The 19,513-nt window shown below is 39.0% G+C and overlaps 1 protein-coding gene across 1 annotated transcript; it reads left to right on the forward strand.

The window, feature by feature from the left end:
- Positions 1–8,995: 8,995 nt before the first annotated feature.
- Positions 8,996–16,862, forward strand: G6PC2 (glucose-6-phosphatase catalytic subunit 2). Its single transcript, XM_012781874.2, has 5 exons — positions 8,996–9,268; positions 9,843–9,952; positions 13,296–13,407; positions 15,435–15,550; positions 16,351–16,862. Exons 1-5 carry the CDS (start codon positions 9,051–9,053, stop codon positions 16,860–16,862), a joined length of 1,068 nt encoding a protein of 355 aa, XP_012637328.1. The 5' UTR covers positions 8,996–9,050.
- The last annotated feature ends 2,651 nt before the right edge of the window (positions 16,863–19,513 follow it).

Raw genomic sequence — 19,513 nt, forward strand, 5'->3', positions numbered from 1 at the left:
TCTCTCTGGACCTTAGACTGAGGGAGGTGACTGCCCTACCAATGTGCAATTTTTATGGCAGCCCCAGCATGTCTACTGTCTTTTATTCTTTCTCAGGGCTCTTCCCCAACCAAGGTGTGAGGGAGAAATTTCTATGTTGTTTGTTCAAATGTTCTTCTCTGAAAGACTGGTGAATGATTTCTTTCTAATTCCCCAAGCATAATGAGGACAGCAAACTCTTCTTTCTGCCCAGCTCATAGAATAGGGTCTCTAGTTTTCTCAGCTTTAGAAAGGGAAAAACAGAACCCCCCCATTACCATCCACACAGCACCACCATCACTGCCACCACCACCACCATACTTACGTGCCTTTCATTTCAAACCATCCAAGATTTACTGAATATCTCTTATGTACCATATACTGAGTTGAGAGCACTTTCTTCTCTGAGATATAGAGTCTGTGACCCAAGGTGGGGTTTCTGCAGGGTGGGGAGGAAGAAGAGGGCACATCTTCCCAGTCTGGAAGTGTTTCTGAATGGTGATTATAAAACTACTTGCTCAGACTGACTGAGAGCTCCATTGCTCCTTCCCTGAAAATTTAATTTTTTCTCTAATGGGTAAAGGATCATGGGGTACAGGGAGAAAAGGTCATTGTCCTCTATGGCACATACCCTTGCTGGGTAAATACTTTCCATTTTGGAGGCAGAACTAATGCTAGAGATGATAAAGAGTAATACCGTGGTTTAGACAAGAAGTTCTCTATTTACTAAGTATAAGAATCTCTTTATGACATCCACATTCATCCTGAACTCCAAAATGCTTATACATGTACTTTCAATGTCCATTCACTGAGAAAATTAGAAATGATAAAAACTAATATGAATTCAGAAGAGAAGATAGTTCTTCCTGCAGATTCCAGATTAAGGGCCTCTGATATAGAAAGCACTTGTTGTATTCAAAAGATTCTTGAACAGAAACTTTCAATCCTCTATATTTCTGAATGACCTGTGTCAAGCTCTAGAATAGATGACTTAAGAAAATAAGTCTTCTGACTGTTGCTGTAGTCAAAGCACAGTATCCAAAAAGTCAACATTACAGTGCCAGGTTCCACCTGGAATCTTTCATCTCCTTCCCAGAATAAAAAAATAAAATAAAATGAGGAAAGGGCTGGGACCTCCTGCACAGTGGAGTGAGGAAGTCACAAAATCTTCTTCCCCACCCCTCCCAAAACACCCTATAAAACTGTGCCCAATGATCATTTCAGTGCCTTGGAAATTGACTAAAGGTATATATAGTAAACTAAGAAGCATTTATTCATGAAAAACTACTCCAAAACTTTATGCTGAGTGAAAGAAGCTAGATGCAAAAGACTACATATAATATGATGTGATATATAATATAAAGACTACATATCATATCATTTATGTAAAATAACCACAAAAGGCAGATTAATAGAGGCAGAAAGCAGTTCAGTTTGGCCTTGGGGCCAGGAGCAGAAGCAGATGTTGACTTCCAAAGGGTGCAAGGAAACTCTCCGGGGTGATGAAGATGTTCTAAAACTCATTGTGGCAATTGTTGACAACTGTATACACTTACTAAAAATTTTTGAATTGTACTATGATGATGAAATTCATAGTATTTGAACTGTATTTCAATAAAACTGTTAAAATAAAAAAAAGATGAAGAATATCAGAGCTTCGGAGAAAAAGAGAGTATATGTCCCAAACATCCAGAAAATATTCAATATAGTGAGAATATATTCAGGTTTTTTATTGAGGTAAAATACACAACATAAAATTTACCATCTTAACGATTGTTAGTGTACAGTTCATTGACATTAAGCGTATTAACACTGTTGTGCAACCATCACCACTATCCATCTTTAGAACTCTTTACATCTTGCAAAACTAAAACTCTGTGCCCATCAAACAATAAATCCCATTCTCTCCTCCCCCCAGATCCTGGCAACCACCATTCTACTTTCTGTCTATATGAATTTGACTACTTTATGTGCAATTTTTCAATCATCTCATAAATGTCAAGAATGGGAATTTCTTTTATAGCTTTTAAACACAATATATTAAAGTTAATGTCTTTAGGTGTGATAATGGTATTATCTCCATTATATTCTTGAATATAGTTTCCCTTTTCATCCTACATTTTGCATTTCTAAATTGTACCCGCCTATCAAGGCCCAGTTACTTGCCTCCTCCCCCACAAAAGCTCTCTAATCTCATTGACTGAAAGTAATATCTGCCTTTACTTTTTACTTCTCCATTCACTCTATCTGTTCACTTCTAAGGGCATAATGATATGTTATTTATGTAAATAACTTATCTCCCCTACTAGACCACAAGCTTCTTAAGGTATGATCTATGTCTTGTGCCAGGGTCAGTGTCTTATACGAGTGCTTCTCAAAAGTGAGATTCCCCACCCAACAACATCAACATTATTTGGAAACTTGTTAGAAATACAAAGTCTCAGACTGCACTCCACTCCTACTGAATCAAGGACTCTGGAAATGGAACCCTATAATCTGTGCTTTAACAAGCCCTCCAGGTGAATTGCATGCACATTAAAGTTTGAGAGCTACTACCTTATACATAGTTAGTACTCTAAGTCATCTATAAAATGTTAATCCTGCTATACAGTATCTTAACTCTACTGTGAAGAAAGTGAATAGTACTCATTGGGCAACTCGGTTGGGTCCTTCGTAATCCAAGAAAAAGCTTATCAATGTATAGGTCATGATCATTTCTAGGGAACAGTACATAATGAGACTAATGGAGGGGGTACCTGGAACAGCTGCAGCAGGATCATTTATAATAGTGCTATTATGGAATGCCAATATTTCTGGGACGCTAGCCAGAGTGGAGGTAATGATTTTCTGAAAGTCACTAGGGTCTAAACTCTGTCTGAATAAATCCATTTTACATTGCAAGGTGACACTGGAGAGATCTCAAACACAATTTATTTTAGAGAAGGCAGATAAGTTTGTGGTAAAAGGATAATGACCATGCAGAGACATTGAAGGTCAATTCCTCCAAAATATATTTTTGTTTATTGCCACTGCATAAGTAACACAAATTAAAGTCAAATATCTCTGAGTGATGTGGAATTGCAATGAGCACTATAACTTAGTGATGAATGGTTCATTTTATGATAAGAATATATCTTGTGGTTATATAATATTTCATTGGTGAAACACATCAAAGAAATTCTAACCTTCGTCCTACAGGTTGCAATCTAAGTAAAACAGGCAGGATTTACTACAAATCAAAACCTCAAGAGAATTTAAATGAATCAAAATGAGAACTTTCTAGAAGAACTGGAAGTATTCAACTACTGGGATTAACTAAAAACAAGGCAGCACTATAGGGTTTTGGGACCAGCTATAGTAGCAAATATTTTTTTAAAACAAAGAGTCATTAAGAGGAAGGAGACAAGCAAATCATGCTGGGGTGATTGGAGTTCTGAAGATATCTCTGAGGAAACTGGGGGGATGAGGGGATCCCGGCAGGGGCACCATGGACAGCGCATGGGATTCCAGTGAACCTCACGCTGTGCTTCATTAGTCTGGGTCAGGGATTCCATTGAGAATCTGGTGAAAGCTGTGGCCTTCTCCCAACAAATGTGTACAAGCATGAACATTTTGCGTGCAATTTCAGGAAGTTCACCGACCCATAAATAAATCAATTCATGTTATAGACTGCCTGGTGACTGAAGAGATTTGGCTAAGATTAGACCCCAAAGAACACATTCATGAAGATTTATTCCACTCCAAAAGTGCATTTTTTCTGGCACAGCAGAGTTCTAGTTGTGGGACATTTGGAGGAATCAAATGGAGAGCTCTGCTACAGCAGGAGGAAAAGGAATTGATCCTGAAGGGAATGGTGGTTGGCTGTGCAATTTTCTGAAGACCCTGCATTTAATGTGTGGAGGACATTTGGCTTGATTCCCAGATGCAACAGTGAACAACTCAGACACGTCTCTGCTCTCTTGGAGCTGTCTTTGTTCTCAGGCTGGAGGGTAAAGTTGAAGACACTGACCAAAGGAAAGAGTTAAATAACTAGATATTCACAATTTGATTGTGAAGAAAAGGGAGGGCAGGACAGAAGGAAGAAAGAGAGAGAGAGAAGAAAAGAGAGGGGAGAAGACACAGAGATGTCAGAGCAAAAAGAGAAGCAACATAAAAATCATGTATAAGAACAAAAATGATATCACTTTGCCCTACTTCTACTCTGAGCAAGAATCTCACAGTTGGAATTCAACTCCACTTTTACAAACTATTTGGGAAAATAAGAATAATATTAATTATAGCTAATTTTTTTTGGTGTTAACCATGTGTCTTGGTTAAAAAATGATAATATTTAATTGAAAGGAGATCTAAATGGAAGGTTATAAGAACAGACAAAGCCTTCATCCATGGGAAAGAGTAGAATAATACTGATCTTAAATAAGGTAAATGAGAAAAAAATGTGTTAAGGCAGAAGTTAAGAAAGTGGTACAAGGAATAGCCAACTCCACATAGGAAGCACAGGAGGGGTGTAGACACCTTGTTTCAAGGGAGGATGAATTAAGACAGAGCTTCTATTAATAAAATTTGATGTGTATGAAAACCATGTAGGACACTTTCTAAAATGCCCATTTCTGAACCGCATTCCCAAAGAGTCTGGTTCTGTGATCTGGAGTGGGCCTGGAAACTGCATGCAGGTGGCAGGAGGCAGGTAGTCTATATATCACACTTTGAGAAAGACAACCTCAAAAAGAGGATGAGAGTACAGGTAGATGTAACCCTTTTTTTGGATTTGGGTAGCTTGAACGTGGCTTTGTTCCATCATCACTTAGTAAACTGATTTTGGACAGACTTTGAACTCTAACAACCTTGGCTTTGAAATGACTCAGCTTGTCAGGCAGATTCAATCCACTGCAAGATTGTTAGTGTCAGAAAGAACCAACCTCCTGTATCTCCCTCCTGCTGGGGTCCACATAGGATAGGTCCTGGGGTACGTCCCCACCCTGAGCCACACCAACTCCAGTGGCAATGACAAACTAGGGAGGACTAAGGAAACACTGGGGAAGAGATTTCTCACAGGGACAAATCATAAAATACACGTAGGTGCTGAAAAACTTGAAGTGAAAATCTTTCCAGCATGATGGGTCAGGAGTGGTTTTCTTTGGGGCCTTTTTCAAATGTTGTATGAATTGCTTTTGATTTTAATTTTGTTTTATAATTATGTAACATATTTACATGGTTTCAAAGTCAAATCCATAAAATAAATATATTCAAAGTCTAATTTTTATCCCTGTTCCCTCCACTCTAGTCTTTTTTTCTCCCTTATAGGTAACCTTAAAGAAATTTTTTTGGCTGGGCACAGTCATTCACTCCTGTAATCTCAGTACTTTGGGAAGCCAAAGTGGGAGGATTTCTTAAGGCCAGGAGTTCAAGAGAAGCCTGAGCAAAAGTGAGGCTCCATCTCTACAAAAAGTAGTAAAATTATCCGGGCAGGAAGCTGAGGCAGGAGAGTGGCTCGAGCCCAGTGAGGTTGCAATGAGCTATGATGACACCATTGCACCCCAGACCAAGTGACAAAGTGAGACCCTCCCCCCACAAAAAAGAACAATTTGAGCTTGTTTATTATTCTATTCTCTTTAAACACAGGCAGATGTGTATGATACACACACATACACACATATTACTCGTTTCTTAGATACAGTTATATACTTCTCTCTACCTTAAATAAGCTTTCCTGACCTTGCCACTTTCTAACATTATCTCTGTGGAAAAATGCATTTTGAGTTTGCACTAACCAAATAACACACATAGTTTTTAAATATAGCCTCTTTATAAGTTAGTATTCTTATCAACCTTTGTTCAATAATTCATTCCTTCAATAAATTTACCAAATGACTATGATGGGCCCAAGGGCAGTTCCAGGTCTTGTGAAATCTAAAGGTTCTTTGTAATAAAAAGAATGTGGGCTAGGCGTGGTGGCTCAGGCCTGTGGTCCTAGCACCCTGAGAGGCTAAGGCAGGAGGATCGCTTGAGCTCAGGAGTTTGAGATCAGCATAAGCAAGAGTAAGACCCGTCTCTACTAAAAATAGAAAGAAATTATCTAGACAACTAAAAATATATAGAAACAATTAGCTGGGCATGGTGGTGCATGGCTGTAGTCCCAGCTACTCAAGAGGCTGAGGCAGTAGGATCGCTTGAGCCCAGGAGTTGGAGGTTGCCATGAGCTAGGCTGATGCCACGGCACTCTAGCTTGGACAACAAAGCCAGATCTGTCTCAAAAAAAAAAAAGAATATGAAATTATGAATATACTCTACAACTCCCAGGAACAACCTGCCATCTTAGCGGCCCATGCAAGCTTTGCCAGCTTCATGGGAAATCAGCCCTGCATGGGCCTGTGTTGGGAACAGCACTAGTAACTGGTACACAAAGTAGACTTGATCTCTTGTTTTATGGAGCTTATACTGTGGTGCAAGAGAGAGATACTAAATATGCAAGCTCAACATAAATATATAATTATAAATTGTGTTTAAATCCCTATTATGGGCTGAATTGTGTTCAAAATTCACGTTGAGCCTGAACTGGAGCACTTCCCAATATGACTGTTTTTGGAGATGGGGTCTTTCAAAAGGTGGTTAAGATGAGGTCAGTAGGGTTGTACCCCAATCCAATATGACTCGTGTCCTTATAAGAAGAGGCGATTAGGACACGCCCACATAACAGGGAAGACCATGTGAAGACACAGGGAGTACAAGCCGAGGAGGGAAAGCTCAGAGGAAACAAATCCTGCCAACAACCCACTCTGGTACTTTGCTCCGGCAGCACTCGCAGGCTAATACAATCTCTTGAGAGAAAAGCGTGCTTGAGAGAAAGCGTTGCCAGAGGAGTGGTGAGGAAGCTGACATCGTTGAGGAGGTGCACACGAGCTAGTGTGTGAAAAGACTAAAAATGATGAACTGTGAGGAACAAACAGATTAGCAGATCCTGTTAAAGGGCAGAAGAAATAAAATGTTTTTGCTTCAGTTAATTATCCCACAGTCTGCAGAACCAGATAGTCCTCCAGAGATAGTCTTTCTAAACTAACTTCCTAAGTTGAAAGGCTTATCTGCAGCCAACTTCATCATAGTCCACAGACTCTGAAGTATTGAATGAGCAGGAAGTTTAATTTTTAATTGTAAGATCAAATATATTTGATATCTTTCACATCCTGATTTAAGGATAAGACATTTCTGAAGAAAATAAATAGTATCAATTATGTAGCTCAGATACTTCTCAGAAAAAGAGTAAGTCTTTCCTCATGGCTCATTAAAGAGATTATGGAAATTATAGAACCTGAATTTGCAAAATAAAAAAGCCAGAAGCATAGACTCTGATTAGTCAAGGCTAATGCCTCATATGGATTGCTTTAGCACACTGATTCCAAACCCTTATTCCACATCGAAACCATTTAGGAAGTATTTTTATAATACCAGTGCCCAGGTCCCATCACCAGAAATTTAATTGATTTGGAGTGGAACAAAATTATGACATTTTAAAAAAGCACCACAAAAGGTTTTAAGAGATTGTTTTGTTTGTTTTTTTTTAGACATAGTTGCACTCCGCTGCCCAGGCTGGAGTGCAGTGGTGTGATCATAGCTCACTACAACCTCTAACTCCTGGCCTCCAGTGATGCCCCTGCCCCAGCCCCCTGGGTAGCTGGGGCTACAGGAACACACCACCATGGCCAGCTAATTTTTAATTTTTTTTTAGAGATAGGGTCTCACTATGTTGCCCAGGCTGGTCATGAACTCCTGGCCTCAGTGATCCTCCCTTCTCAGCCTCCCAAAGTGCTGGGATTACGGGGGCGAGCCACAATGCACAGCCCCTTTAATGGATTTTAAAGTGTCTCTTCCAGAGTAGGCAACAGAGACCTGGAAAGACCAGATAGACAATGAATGCCAATTACAGTGGTGATGTTAAATGATGGGACACAACTCCAGTAGAAGTTCAAAGTGATATGCACAGCCTGTGAAGGTTTCTAGTGAAGGGATCCTTGATCAGTGAAGACAACAATCTGAATGGTAAAGTAACAAGTAAAGTTACCTACTTCTAGCCTCGGCCACCTGATGGGGTTTAATCACTTTCACACTAATCCTACCAGACAGAACTTAGTTCCCTAAAACCAACATCTCACTCTGACTTGGACCCATGCGTCTCTCTGTGATGCTGTTCTGTTCATTCTCAATCTGCATGTTTGTGCTGCTGCTTCCCACTTACTGCTGCTGAACGCTGTGTTCTCCACCATTTTCCTGATTGGTCAAAAGCCCTTGGAAGTCTGTTCCTATCTTTGTCACATGAGCCATTCCGCAGTACTCTCAACTGTATTCTCTAGTCAATAAAAGAGACTCATCTCCTTACACATTTGTATTTTCAAAGTGACTTCTATTTCTGCTTTCTTGCCTCACAGTCACAAAGCAACACATTTCCTTCCAGACTTCATATATTCTATTACGCTCTTTGATAATAAAGAGATATCAAACTATATTTATTGTAAAATCTGTGATCAGAAAATAATCTGTCATATCACATATTTTTCATGCCCAGATATTTACTCAACTGTTTTCCTCAAAGACCCAATCAAATAGAGAGCTACAGCCTATCCTAAATTAAAATGCATGTCTTTTAGAGCTATTTGACATACAATAATTATTTGCAAAGTCTTCTAGCCAAACACAGAAATTGCTAATGTCTTCCCTTGAAGGAAATGAACTGTGCAAAAAATTTCAAGCAAACATGATCCAACTGTTCACACAAGAGGGAGGTTGCATACGAAATTTCTATCCAAATTTCCCTTCAAGTTGCCATAGATCAGCATGTACTTCACCTCTTTTCCACTAATTAAAATCATAAACAGGTGAGTTTTTCAGCAGAGGAGAGCAGACATGCCCTTTCCACAGATGGTCAGTGTCACATGCTGCAGTAATGGCTGGAAATGCTATGAAGGTACAGTATATAAACAGTGGGACCCACAGCACTTCAGCTCCAATCTCTCTGTGTTTAGAATCTCCTATTTCTCAAGATGGATTTCCTGCATAGGAATGAGGTGCTCATAATTCAGCATTTGCAGAAGGACTACCGAGCTTGCTACGATTTTCTAAATTTTATGTCCACTGTTGGAGACCCCCGGAATATCTTTTCTATTTATTTTCCACTTTGGTTTCATCTTAATCAGACAGTTGGAACAAAGATGATATGGGTAGCAGTCATTGGGGACTGGTTCAATCTTATATTTAAATGGTAAGACTTCTGTTTTGTTTCATTTTTCCTAAAACTTATTCTTAAATTTGTAGCTTTGGCTTAATGATCAAATTTCAGATGTGTATAGTTTTGCTTGGAAAATCTTTCAAACTTACCAGTAAACTTGAAACACCAGATTCATAAATAGAATTTTAAGAAAGCATAGAAATGTCTAATTTGATGACTTATAAGTAAATTCCAAAATGCTATAACACATATTCTGTGAATAACCAAGAAGTTAGTTAATTGAGCAGCATCATAATGAACAGGCTAATGATTCCAGGGACCACTTTGATATTCCCAGTCTAAGTACCCAAAGCACCCACAGGATACCCCCTGCAAGGAAAAAGCTCCTATGTTTATGGGAAACTTGGGTGCCAATACTCCAATGACTACCATCCTCTATAATGAGTGAGAGATCAGAACCCAAGTTCTTTCAAAGTCTCTTAATCATGAACTTTCCCCCATTACCTCTCTGCTTGAGTCATTCTTATAGGAAAGAATAGCTAGTCTCCAATTAAGTAATATCTGTGCATTTCAATGTATATGCATATTTATATTTCTTCAAATGCAGGATATTATTTGGTCATCGGCCTTACTGGTGGGTCCAGGAAACTCAGATTTACCCAAATCGCTCAAGTCCATGCCTCGAACAGTTCCCTACTACATGCGAAACAGGTCCAGGTAAGCAATCGTAGCAGTCTCAAGTTACTAAAGATATTCCAGCGAAGAGTAATTATGTATGATTATCATCTAATAACTGATATGATATAGCGTATTAAAGAAAATGTCACGGGGGAAAATGCTAAAAGTTCATAACCATTAAAATTGCTAATGAGGAAGGAAAGAAGTTTTATGAATAATCAAACTCCATTTTGTTATTTGTGAAAGGGAAGACTGGGAGAATAATCCCCAAATGATTTTATATTGGGGCATTTACTTTGTGGAAGAATGTAATGGCTTGATACTAAAACAAACAAAAAACAGTTAGCTAGAATGAATTCTCAAAGGGCTATATTAAGATCCTAGAAATGTTGATTTATCTGCGGCTGAGCAACTTTCAAAGTTATCACAGGGCTTCTGAGAATCTCATGAATGAGGGAGGAAGAGATGAGTTTTCTGTAAGAAAGGTAGGGACTTCCCAATATTAGTATTGCCAGTAAAGATTATCTCTAACCTTAGAACAATTTCTTTAAAATTTCTTTTTTCCTCTTGTGCATATAGTATATTAATAGGTTTCTTTGGCCACTTCATTTTTAATTATAAGTAACATTCTGTATGAGTGTAAAATCTTTATTGTGGAAGTTGAGTCAAAAAAACCTATAAAAAGTTTTCTTGAAACATATATAAGAGAAAACTACATTTTTTTAAAATTTATGAGAGTGTGTTACATTGTACCTCACCATATTTTATTATGTAGCATAAAATTCTTGCCATTTGGTATCTTTTGAAACTAACCCTGAGTGTAGTGAACGTATAAGTTCTTGATGAGTTTTCTAAATATCTTTCTTTTTTGCTCCCATAAAACTATACATATGTGTTTATATTGTTACCAGTGTGAGATCTTCTTTAGTCCTTGTATTTAGAGATGAGGGCTTGAAACCAAACACCAAATTAGCAGAGCAAAGTGAAAGAAGTTTATTAAGCAAGTACACCTCCAGACATGGAGTGGGGTGTCAAGAAATATTAGCAAGTGATAGAACACTCCAGAAGAGGGGTAGGAGCCAGCACAGGTTCAAAAGGACAGTGGCCATGGGATCTCTTCCGCTTCTCCTTGTCTTTCTTCTGATTTCCTCATTCTTGTGTTGCCCTTGCCCTGGCCAATGAGAATGTCATCTCCTCCCATCCATAGGGCAGGGGAGTTTTTTTACTTTATTTGTTCAGGCCCGGAAGTATCATGGCTTCCAAAGCCCATTGAGGGGGACAATAATATATGGTAATGATGGTATAATGAAGTCAAAGTCACTGGAGGACACCCTTGCCCTCCGTCAGCACAGGGGCCTCTTGAGGGGGTTCCCCAAATGGGAATAAACAAGGTGGTCTAATGGTTACCATAGCATCTTGACCATAGCTTTTTGATCTGTGACCCTAATTTTGTTCTTGCCGTTCTGCCCTACCTGTGTTCTCTATTCTGATCTCCTGCCTCAGTATCACTTATCACACTGTACTATAATTCTTTGTATATCTGGCTGCCTAGACTGTGCAGGGATGATGTATATTTTATCTTTGTGAAAATAATGTGTGAAGAATTGATGAACGGATGGATGGATAACATTTGACACAACTGAAATGCTATTTTGGTCTATACCAGTACTTCCTAGCATGTGCTCCATCTTATGAGACATTTTCTGGAAAAAGAAGGAGGGCGGTCCAGGGTGGGGAGAGGAGGAGAAAGAGAGGGAGAGACAGAGAGACAACATTCTATATTCATCCCTTGAAGATTTACAATTCACTTAAACATATAATAGGCTCTGAAAATTCCTGCAGATAAGAAATAGGGGCTGGGCGCTGTGGCTCACGCCTGTAATCCTAGCTCTTGGGAGGCCGAGGCGGGCGGATTGCTCAAGGTCAGGAGTTCAAAACCAGCCTGAGCAAGAGCGAGACCCCGTCTCTACTATAAACAGAAAGAAATTAATTGGCCAACTGATATATATATAAAAAAAAAAAAAAATTAGCCGGGCATGGTGGCACATGCCTGTAGTCCCAGCTACTCGGGAGGCTGAGGCAGAAGGATTGCTTGAGCCCAGGAGTTTGAGGTTGCTGTGAGCTAGGCTCACGCCACGGCACTCACTCTAGCCTGGACAACAAAAGTGAGACTCTGTCTCAAAAAAAAAAAAAAAAAAAAAAAGAAATAGGTTTGTTGGCTGGGCGTGGTGGCTCACGCCTGTAATCCTAGCACTCTGGGAGGCTGAGGTGGGAGGAACTCTCAAGGTCAGGAGTTCAAAACTAGCCTGAGCAAGAGTGAGACCCCTGTCTCTACTAAAAATAGAAAGAAATTAATTGGCCAACTAAAAATATAGAGAAAAAATTAGCCAGGTATGGTGGTGCATGCCTGTAGTCCCAGCTACCTGGGAGGCTGAGGCAGAAGGATCGCTTGAGCCCAGGAGTTTGAGGTTGCTGCGAGCTAGGCTGATGCCATGGCACTCTAGCCAGGGCAACAGAGTGAGAGTCTGTTTCAAAAAAAAGAAAGAAAGAAAGAAAGAAAGAAAGAAAGAAAGAAAGAAAGAAAGAAAGAAAGAAAGAAAGAAAGAAAGAAAGAAGTTTGTTTAACAAAAAAGAGACCAGTGTTTTGTTTTGTTTTGTTTTTTAAAAAGAGACTGTTTAATCTGAAAGAACTTCCACTAGGTAAAAAAAAAAAAAAAAAAAAAAAAATCAGGGAGAACACCTAAGTGAAAAAAAACCCAAAAAACTATTAAGTAACATGGGAAAATTCTGGAAATAGAAACCCTACCTGTCTGTAGGCTTTTTCTGCTAGGATTAATGCCCCCTTTACAGCTTTTCTTCATCCTTTATTTTAATCGTCTATTTTATAAGAAAGATTCTTGTTGCAGCTGCTACAAGATAGGCATAGAGGTAGCTGCCTGTATAAAGCAGTCATTTGTAAGTCAATCAGTAAACCACAGGCATAACGATGATATTCTTTAGTTTCATGTTTCAGCCCAAGGCAAATAAACTGATTCAAAATCCAATACAAGTAATTTCCTTGTCAATTAAAAACAATTAGATATGAAGAATGAGTAGGGTTGTGGCAGATTTTGATGCAACAACCTGAGTTCTTAATTAGCCTTGAATATATTGATTTCTGGAATTCAGTGAGTTTGAAAATCTGGGAAAAAAACTGTTGAAATAGTGATTCAATTTACCTTATTTCTAGCTACTTAAAAAATTGCATATAGCCTACCCTGTGGTTTTTTTTTTACCTGAGTTGTTTGTCACTTTCATGGTAAATATGCTGTTGTATTGTCCATTTCTGATCTCGATAGTTAATTAGGCACCTTTCACATGGATGGACACTTTGTTGTTGCAGGAAGTCCATCTGGCCATGCAATGGGCTCATCATGTGTCTGGTACGTCATGGTGACAGCTGCCCTGAGCCATACTGTCACTCGGATGGATAAGTTCTCTATCATTCTGCACAGGTCAGCTTTGCTGCAGTTTCTGTAGCAGTGGAATATACAGAAAGTCATGTCTAAAAATGCATTTTAGAGTACTTTTAGTTGTTGAATGAAATGTGTTTATTCTGTTCATTCACAGCCAGAATAACAAAATGAATAGAAAACTAATATTTTGCCTTAAGATAATGTCCTAATTAGCTCATAGCTATTTCCACTTTACAGAGTTGGAAATGTTTAACTGATGAATGACTTGCTAAATGTGCCTTTGGATTTCTAAAATGCAACAATTATTTTGATAGCTCATAAGTAAATCATCTAAAATTATACAATATAGGAAAATAAAATAAAATTATACAGTATAAGGAATTACTGTTGCATGCATATTCCTTTGCTTTAAGATTAACTGGAAGTTTTGAGAATCATCCTTCCCCTTGAACGCATCAGTTTATTTAGTAAAATTATGCTTCTTTCTTTGAACGTCAATGCTTTTGACGTCAATAACAACTATTCTAGCTCTGAAGACTATACAAACTTTTTAATTAAAAACATTCCAGATGAAAACTTAAATTTGAATGTTAGTAGATTTAATGTTAGCAGAGTTTTTAATGTTTAGAAAGGCCTAGAACTTTAAGATTATTCACTATTTTATAGGAGTTGGGCTGTTTCTTTCTCTTCTTTCCTGGAATCCTTTAACTATCCCTAAAACAATCCTGAGCACCACTTTTGTCATAAATTATTAGGCTACTTGAGATTAGATTTGCCAGTTTACCTTTTGAAAAAATACTACAATATATACTATTATAAAAGCTTCTTCTAAAGCATTTTTAAGATCCGTCACATATTCCACTTTTAAGAGTAGTATTGGATAATATAAGAAACAAATGAATTTGGGCATCTTTAAAGTTTATTCTAATAAGACTGTGGCCTGTATGCCTTAATGTATTCATTATCCAACCCAAAACAACAATAGTAGAAATGTGTTGTGATGTGAAGAAGTCAGCATTTTCTATCCATAGACAATTTTCAGAGTAGGAATCTAGATAAGCCTTGCCTTTTCTCTATAATTCATTCCTTCCCCCAATTACCAAATCTGGAAAAATATATGTTTCTCCTAAAGAAAAAAAAACTTCTCATTCCTCCTTTTTTCTTTCATCTATAAAAATTTATTGTGTGCCTACTCCTTACCTTCACATTACCAAATCCTTGTTTATTCTTCCTCTACATGGATAACCCCTGCTTATTTCCTCTTTGGAAGTCTCATTTCTATTTCTTAATTTTTTTATAACCAAATTTTGGTCTGTTTATCAGGAACAACCATTCAAGGATTCCTGAAACTCGATACTGCTAACACTTTTTTTTAATGACATGCATTCCTTCGTTCTAATATTTTTTATGTTGTTTTTTTGTGTGTGTGTGTGCATATTGCTGCTTCTAATCCAAAGTATATAATCTACAAGTCAATTTCCTTGTTCCTTATTTTCTCCATCTCAAAAAAACAAGGAACCAGGACTCTTGAGAGTCCGTAAAATTAAACCCAATGAAAAAAATATGCCCTTGTTGGAATGCTCATGAGCTTTTCATCTGAGTGACAGCTGCCTCTCCAGTGAGTTTTCTTCAAATAAAGAAAGGTTGAGAGAGGAGGGTAAGGAGGAAGCACATAGGACAGGGTATAAAAACAGATATGGTTTGTTCTTGGTCATTCTGGACATTAGTAATTCCCCCAAACTTGAATATCCCCTACACCATTAAAACAATGATCATTATTTTAAGGATGTCACATCGGCTTCCTTTTTAGCATTTATTAAAATCTCGGGATACAGCACTGGTTAAATTTAATGCATTGGGAAATGTAGAAACATCTTTGTTAAAGCTTTTAAATCCTGTGGAGCACAGGGAAACATTTGAAAAAAAAAAAAAAGACTCTAGAATCATGATGTTATGTCACAGCTAGAAGAGTCCTCCGAGACAGATCATCTGGTGTCACCCCCCCTAATTTTATGAGTGATAAAATGTCTTTGCTTTTTACGCTTGTATCTATTCTTCCATCGTAGACTGACCTGGTCATTTCTTTGGAGTCTTTTTTGGTTGATTCAAATCAGTGTCTGCATCTCCAGAGTATTCATAGCAACACATTTTCCTCATCAAGTTATTCTTGGAGTAATTGGTGGTAAATATGATCACTTACCTTTAGTTGTGTCATTTGAAAGCTTTGGATTAATTTGTTTAATGGTGTCAGATTCTCCCTGGCAATCAGCTTTTCAATTTCAGAGGTAATTCTGCAAAGTCATTGATACTAAATGCTACCCGGGGAGCTTAAGTGGTTCAACACACCTCTCATAGCCTCCACGGACACAGTGGCACAGTCTCGCTCAGTGGTATAAACATATAACTGCTTGGTGACATGGGCTTTTCTGCACTTGGGCTAGAGCTAAGTCCAACTCCAAACTATCACTTCAGACAGCGTGCTTGCATCTTGGGTTGGGGGACTTAATTACCTTCCAACCTGCACACCGTGCTATTCTCTCTGAAACATGTGAAGTGATCATTCCATGGCTATAGACTGCAGTTAGCAGCTGCTTGGTATTCCTGCATCAGTGATCACCATGATTGAGTTTCCACTGTTCAGCCCCACGTACCTTGCAAAGGCTTTCTAAGTTAATTGGCTATGGCAATTGAAATATTAATTGCAAGCTCCTAAATCAGTGTTCTGCGTGTAGAGTGGGTTATCACTCAGTGCCACCAACTCCAGAACAATCCTTCTGGGCTAACATGGATAGTGAAAACATCATGGGCAAACGTGTGCTTTTAATTGCTACCGAGAAACAGCTTTAGAAAATTGATAGAACCTAGGTGTCTAAAGCCCTTTATCATTGAAAACGATGGCTAAATTTTTTAATGCAGAGAGGAATGATTCCAGAGGAGCTCAAGGACACACAGTCATTGGCAGTGTCTCTTTCCAATCCCCAGGCATGCTGGTGGCAGAGGCCTTTGAACACATTCCAGGCATCCAAACGGCCACACTGAGAACATACCTGAAGACCAACCTCTTCCTCTTCCTGTTTGCACTTGGCTTTTACCTGCTTCTCAGACTGCTCAACATTGACCTGCTATGGTCCGTGCCCATAGCCAAAAAGTGGTGTGCCAACCTGGACTGGATCCACATTGACACCACACCTCTTGCTGGACTCGTGAGAAACCTCGGGGTCCTCTTTGGCTTGGGCTTTGCAATCAACTCGGAAATGTTCCTTAGGAGCTGCCGAGGGGAAAATGGCTATAAGCCCAGCTTCCGGGTGCTCTGCGCGGGGACCTCGTTGGCCACGCTGCAGCTCTACCATTTCGTCAAGATCCCGACTCACCAAGAACACTTATTTTATGTGCTGTCTTTCTGTAAAAGTGCATCCATCCCACTGACTGTGGTTGCTCTGATTCCCTACTGTGTTCATATGTTCATGAAACCAAGAGAAAAGAAGATTAAATAGAGTCGTGCAGAGAGTAGTGCCCTGGGCCACAGGGCCACCCTTCTCCATCCAGCAGTTAGAACCACAGAGCAGGGACAGACGCCAGCCCACCCGTGGCAGCGCAGGCCCCATCATCCCACCCACACCTGTGTTTAGTTTGGCCTTCACTGTGCTCTCTTTCTGGTTTTAATTAGCTGCTGACATTTAAAAACCAGAATATTTAACATAAAATTCTGAATTTCTGTATTTTTTGAAAATTCTGATGATATGGCAACACAGGGCCTGCATTTCCACCTGGAGACAATTGACCAGAGCTGAGTACTGACTGTCCCCAGTGGGAGGTCAGGACTGTGGATTTTATCACAGTCTTCAGGGTCCTGACAGGACTCTAGTATCAGCTTCCTTTACATCTTAAGGCCAGGCTGCTTCTGGCATTTTAGTGGGGACCCCAGGCACATCCAGCCCTCTCAGTTTTCAGACAAGGAAATGGAGGTCCAACCAGATGAAAGAGCTTGCCTGTAGTCATGGCGCCTGCAGAATAGGAATTAGAACTGTAGTATTCTGACACATTTCCATTACATTGTTTTGTTTCTCCATTTATAAGGAGTAAAAATTAGCAAGACCAAATGCTTTTATTTAGATTCTATGATGATTGCCTTGTAAATCAGCTACCTTTTCAGAAAGGACATTGAAATACCACATTGTCTTTGACCTATACCCTACATACAAAGGTCTACAGGGGGGCCAGTATAGCTCTGTGTATAGATATATTAGCATATCCAGGGGAGACAAAACAGGCCAGCCTACTGTCTGGACTTGAACCTCTGCTTAACTCCTGGTCTCTGTTTTACAGTAGTGCTTGCCAATATTTCAATAAATCCTGCTGAAAATACTCTGCTAGAACCGTATTTATTCCCTAAAGAGGCTTATCTTGTCACTCTGCCATCCCCTCACTTTATTTTTTAGGAGTAACACTTTCAAAACCAGGAAATCAAGTACCTTTCCTAAAGTCCTGCTCCAACCCAGGAAAAATATTAAAGCTTGCATCTGTTAGGTGAATTAATCTCTATGTATACTGAACTGTGATGAATATCTACAGCTTTATTTTAGAAAATTATTACTGATGGACTATTAATACTATGGTAACAATTTCTCAGTGAGAGTTTATTTCCTCGTTGGACCAAGTAATTCTGGATTTTAAGTTGATAACTGTCATTTCAATCAAGTACAAGGATTTTGAGTCAGATTTTGCTACATATCTTAGTGACCTGTGATCCACCACAATGTTTTGTGCAACCCTTGTCAAGAATATCAATACGTGAATTATTTTAGATGATGACATATTAACCCATAAATATTTATGGAAACAACAGTGAGTGAGTGCTGATTGACAAGGTAGTAGTTGAGGATAACAAAAGCTCTAAAAATCAAAGTAATGATTGACCCTTTTCCAAGTGTATGTACAGGATATATGCTGTTGCTTTTATAAAACATACTTAATAGCTTTCTTTTTAGAAGGTAACTGAGCTTGATTTCAATGGTTGGATCATTCCTAAGCAAAAATCTGAGAGGAAAGATTGTCTTAAGAATGAAATTTGCCTCTTGTTGATGGGACACTTATGGTGAAAGGAATAGAGAACAATGATTCTTAAGGCGACAACCCTCTTGCATTGGTTCAATCCCACCCTCCCCCAGCCCTACCTCACCTTTAGAAGGTCACTTCAGTCTTTGCACATTTTGTGATGCATTTGCCTCGGCACAGCTCCCCCACACGTCAGGGGCCTCACGCCTGACTAAAAGGCCTTTGTCAGAGTTTCATATGAGATAATCTGGGTCTTGAAGAATCCAACATCCTAGTACAATCTCACCCAGCTCTCATCAAGGCCTGAAGAAACTGGGGCACTAGTAGCCAGACAATTAATTCTGCTACAGTGCTTGGCTCTTCCATAAATCCCTTTGCAGTTTCCATAGAGGAGCTCTCTTCAGCCATCCCACAGTGCTGTCTATTGGGTGACACAGACCCTCAGAGGGGGAACACGATGAAGTGAGGACTGTTTTCTATAATTAATGCCCAACAACTTTACCCCTATCTGCGATAAAGCACCAGAGTCCCCACGTGAAGAGGTTTCCCTTTTCACTCTAGTTGAAGTCTCCTGGAGGGATGCACACGGTGGTAAATTGCTTTTGCAATTGAAACTGCTTACGCAGCGAGAGGAACAGCTTTTCATAGCCTTGGAGAAAGTGCCTGCCCTTAGTAATGATGGGAGAGACTCTTCTGCTTCCAATTTATCTGTCAGAAGTAAGTAGAATTGAGCTCGTTTAACTGGCTGTTACTATATCCAGATATTGAAAATATCTACATATTTACATATATAGGAGAAAATCTCAATAGCATGAGCTTCAGAAGGAGACGATCTAGACAAGTGACATGAGAAACTGTCCAATCAAACATACATTTGAGAAGAAATGCAAACAAATTTATTAATGCTGAAACCAGCTCTTAGGAAGAATGTACCTTTCCTTTGACAACCTATTAATTGGACATCAGCCTTAGAAAGTTAAATTGGTGCCTGCTCTAGACATCTCACTATAACAGAAGGGTATTTTTAAAAAAATTGTTATAAGATGTCCTTGAAACTACAAATTATATTTCAAAATTCATTGTGTTTATT

The sequence above is a fragment of the Microcebus murinus genome, chromosome 8 (assembly GCF_040939455.1).
Source record: "Microcebus murinus isolate Inina chromosome 8, M.murinus_Inina_mat1.0, whole genome shotgun sequence".
Taxonomy (NCBI): domain Eukaryota; kingdom Metazoa; phylum Chordata; class Mammalia; order Primates; family Cheirogaleidae; genus Microcebus; species Microcebus murinus.